Below are 4,274 nucleotides of genomic sequence, written 5' to 3'. Positions count from 1 at the left end.
AAATACATTAGGTTTCGGTGGGGTTTTTGCACAGTAGTAAAGACTATAACTGAGGACAAACTGGTGTTTCCAGGGTCTTGGTGACCATCTCATAGCAGAGGCTGGTTCATTATTGGGAAAGGGGCATTTAATTGAGATTCTTTATAGGGAAACAACTAAGTGTAACTGGATTGTTCTAAGCTATGGAAACTGAAATAAGACATCACCTCTACACACGCGCAGCTGTGGATGTAAAAGCCTCACGATGGGAGGCACGCGTTGGGTGAGAGCCATCTCCTGCCCTGCTCTCTTGGACAGTCCAAGGGAAATCTCCAGCCAAGCCACATTCTCCTGGGGGAGTCACTGCCCTGAGATGTCTTTGGGCTATTGGACACCATGTAGGGGACACGGGAATAAAGCTTGAGCCCAGGGATGGGGAGCTACCGGGTGAGCCACTGGTGGGACATGATTGTGGGTCTGCAGGGATCTGCTCTGAGATGGGCTGTGTCTGGGATGGTGAGTTCATCCTCCCTGGATGGAAATTTGGGTTTTCCAGAATTACTCACTTGATGTAGCCCCAACAAAAAAGCCAATCGTGACTTCCGAGGGACCCACCCCTCAGCCCCTGCAGGCTACGGCCGCAGCTCCCAAAGGCCTTAGTCAAGACTGTGTTGACCAAATGCTCCTTAGCCACCGCAAAGAAGCAAGTGTATGACAGCTCCTTCCTAATTCCTGCCATTTTATCACAAATGAATGTGCAGCCACCAACTCTGAACCATTAACGCTTTATTCATGTGTGAGCGAGAGATTCCTTGGGAATCTCTTGCTACGCCAAAAAACATGGTTGTGGTCTGGTTGCGTGACGAAACCACAGCACTGCTAGCATCGTGGTGGATCTAAATGGCCTTGGCCAGTCCAACGCGGTTGTTGGCCCGATCAAAGATGCTGTAGTACACCCTGATGAAGACGTCTCCCAAGATCCAGAGGTCCCCAGAGGTGTTCTGGAAGCTGCTGATGCAAGGTCCTCGGTCATTCTGCATTTGAGCAAGAAAAGGCAAAGGGGGGAAGTGTGGGCTAGCATCTTTTCTTGCATTGCTCTGGAGGCCCGTGGCCATCCATCCCCTGTCTCCCATGGGAATGGGAGAAGCCAAGGTGACCAGAGCCATTGGAGAAAGTAGAAGGACCTTGAGAGAGGCTCCTGAAACCAGGACCACCTGGTTCCTCTTTACCTGCTCAATGTAAGCAAAGGCAGGCACAGGATACTGAACTCCATCGATGACAAAGATGACATCAGGCATGGCAGAAATGGAGCTGCAGTTCACGTTGTACTGCAGAGAGCAGAGGAAAGAGGCTCTTAGTGGGAAACAACATGTTCACAGGGTGAGCAGTGAAGGGGTTTGGTTTCACCGGTATGAACTAGAGACTAGGAGTATCTCATGGTGATCTCTACTGGAGGTATCAGAGGAGCAGGGCTGGTTTGCCATGAGCAGAGATGAGGTTTCCCTGTGCGTGGAAGCAGGCTTGGCACTGGGCTTGGCAGTGCCAGGCTGCCTCCAGGGCAAGCAGAGCAAGCCATGGGTGCTCTTACCTCTCCGTACGTGTCCTGCCTGGCCCCAACTGCGCTCTGGATGTTACTAATGCTGGAGGGTGGCCCAGCCACGAGGGAAGTGCCGGTGTCGACGATGGCTTGGCACCCACCACGGCATGCAATCTCCTGGCTGTTCACAATGATGCTGGGGGGACAGACAAAGCACGGGGCCGTTAAAGAACCAGCTGGATCTTAGTGATGTTTTCGAACTTCTTTTATAAGAGTTAAAGCTGGGTAACCCAAAGTGCTTCCCTTGAGCCTTTTGCTTCTTGGAGTTTGCAATGCCAGCTGGTATCACAGCCCCTATGGCACACATGGGCACCGAAGCACTGAACACAACCCAGCAGTTGGGACCCAACCGAGCTCAACAAAGCAGTTTTTGGACCACAATTTTGCTCTACTCATCACCAGAGACATCCCCAAGAGCACAGGCTTTGTGCAGAGAAGAACTAGGCTGTGTCCCAGGCACAAAGCATCCCCATTTTGGCTGGTAATTACCAAAGCACTATGGATTTTGGCCCCTTAACCTTCTGCATCCCACAGCCCTGGGGTGTTAGATGCCAGTGGAAAGCCTCTGATATTGACGGGTCCAAGGTCTCTTTAGAAACCATGGTTAGAAATGAACACAGACCAGCAGAGTTGTTTTGTTACCTGTCCATGGAGATCTGCCAGTAATCCTGGTAAGAAACAGAGATCCAGTTGATGGAGCCGGTGAAATAAGACTCATCGATCCCCCCGAAGATGACCACACTCCCTGTTGTCTCGCTGGACGATGCAGAAAAGACAAAACAGTGGAGGGTTTGCCACATGGCTTCAGCACAGGTAGCTTAAAACAGCAGGGCTGTGTGTCCCACGGGGCGAGATGCTGCTCGCGATGCCACGGTCGCACCCGCTCCCCTCCTCGTTATAGAGCACCAGCGAGGCAGTGGTACAAGAGCAGTGTGTGCCAGGTCCTTTGGACCCAGAAAAAGGGAAAAAAGGGAGCGGTGGTGGAAACATGGCTGGAAACCAGAGAAGTTTCCCCGCAATCCATAAGCTCCCCAGTGAGTCTGGTGGCCACCTGCTAGGAGCCCCCCAGCCTTTGCGTGTCATGACACAGAGACAACAGCCGGGTGGCAGCAGTGACAGTGGAGGAGCTGGAGCCACCAGTAAATGCAATGATCTGCGTGAGATGCTTCTGCTACCTTCCCCAGCCCTTGAGACCCACATGGCTTACCAGGACAGATAGACCGAAAAGAGGTTCTCCTCCAGCAAGCTTTCATTCACCAAGTTATCAAACACCGGCATGATCCCACCAGCAGCCAGATTTGGGTAGCCCAAGCCCAGGATCCCATCAAATTTGACATGGACAAAGAATTGGCCGGGCTCGGCGGTGCTCAAGCCGAAGAGCTGGTTGGTGTCCACCAGAGATGCAACCTAGGGACAGGGAGGATGCCGTAAGATCAGGCACTGCAATATTGATGTTAATCAGATGGAGAAGGCACAAAGGACCCCCACTGGAAATGCCATCGTGACACTCACGGTGACGGTGTCGGAGCCCACGATGCCCTCCATGTCGCCAGTGCCGTACTGAATAGACAAGTTCTGCCCCGTGCTTTTGTAGGTGGAGGAGTGCGATGGGTTAAACATCTGATGGTTTTCTAGAAGGTAAGTGGGAAAATCAGAAGTGAAGCCTTTCAGCAAGGCTGAGCCGTAAGGGAAGCGTGGGAGGAGGAACCCTGCTGAATTGCTGTTTAGACCTGCCATTTATTATCCTGCTTTCAGGAACGATTTAGCTGTGAGCATTTGTTGTATGGCCCTGCCCCTCCTCCAGCAACCAGGGATCTGCAGGAAATCCCATCAGCCCCTTTGGACAGATGGAGAAACTGAGGCACGGAGCACTAAGGACATCACTGCGGAGTACAGCACTGAGTAAGTCCTGCACCCCAAATATTCACCTCTCCGGTGCGTTTCACGGATGCGATGGACCCAGCACCATGGGGTCTGCTTGTTCCACTGGCTAGGTGCCCCCCAGCCCCCCGGCAATGTCACCCCAATCTTTGGGCTTGATCGTGCAGTTATAAGCCCAGGACGTGCTGCTGGACTCAGCTCTGCTGAAACGGGGAGCCCTGCCTGCCCCTACTTACGGCAAGCCAGGCTGGTGCAGGAGACGGAGGGAACCCAGAGGTTGGAGGAGCCGGTGTCGAAGACCACGGTGAAGTCCTGCGGCGGGGTGCCGATGGAGATGGTCCCGTAGTACTCCATCTGCGGGGCAGCGGGACCGAAGGTTGCTTTTAAGGCATGAAACCAAACCTGGAGCTTCCCCAGGCTTTCAACCGTCATGGTCCCCTTCTTCATGGGGACACCCTGCTTCTAGCAGGGCGGCTGGGGAGACATTTCAGTGTCCTGCTCTGTCCAGGGCCACCAGCATGGGCAGGAAGGGACAAAGGATGCGAGCTGAAGGCTTTGGGGTAAAAGGGTTCGGGTTTGGTCCACGCACAGCACAGACATGAGGATGGGTGTCCCACAAACCGCCCCAGGGCTGCGCTGGGGGACGAAGCCAACACTTACATCGAGGGTGTTCAGCAGGGGCTCGGTGGCCACTTCAGTCCCGTTGGGAAAAGCATGCGGGAATTTGGTGCCGATGTCGTAGCGGTGACGCTGGAAGAAGCGGTGCAGCAAGCCCTTCTCCCGGAGGACCTCTCTCAGCTTCTTCCCCCTTTCCAAG

The 4,274-nt window shown here is 53.7% G+C and overlaps 1 protein-coding gene across 1 annotated transcript; it reads right to left on the bottom strand.

Moving 5' to 3' along the window:
* Window positions 1–749: 749 nt before the first annotated feature.
* Window positions 750–4,274, bottom strand: LOC142093142 (embryonic pepsinogen-like). The gene is made up of 8 exons (XM_075174048.1): window positions 4,118–4,274; window positions 3,694–3,811; window positions 3,089–3,207; window positions 2,784–2,983; window positions 2,219–2,332; window positions 1,568–1,712; window positions 1,209–1,307; window positions 750–1,013 (listed from the first exon to the last, which is right to left on the bottom strand). Exons 2-8 carry the CDS (start codon window positions 3,809–3,811, stop codon window positions 876–878), a joined length of 933 nt encoding a protein of 310 aa, XP_075030149.1. The 5' UTR covers window positions 4,118–4,274; the 3' UTR covers window positions 750–875.

The sequence above is a fragment of the Calonectris borealis genome, chromosome 26 (genome assembly GCF_964195595.1).
Source record: "Calonectris borealis chromosome 26, bCalBor7.hap1.2, whole genome shotgun sequence".
Taxonomy (NCBI): Eukaryota; Metazoa; Chordata; class Aves; order Procellariiformes; family Procellariidae; genus Calonectris; species Calonectris borealis.
The sequence above is the reverse complement of the archived record's forward strand: the minus strand, read 5'-3'. Positions and strand labels throughout refer to the sequence as shown.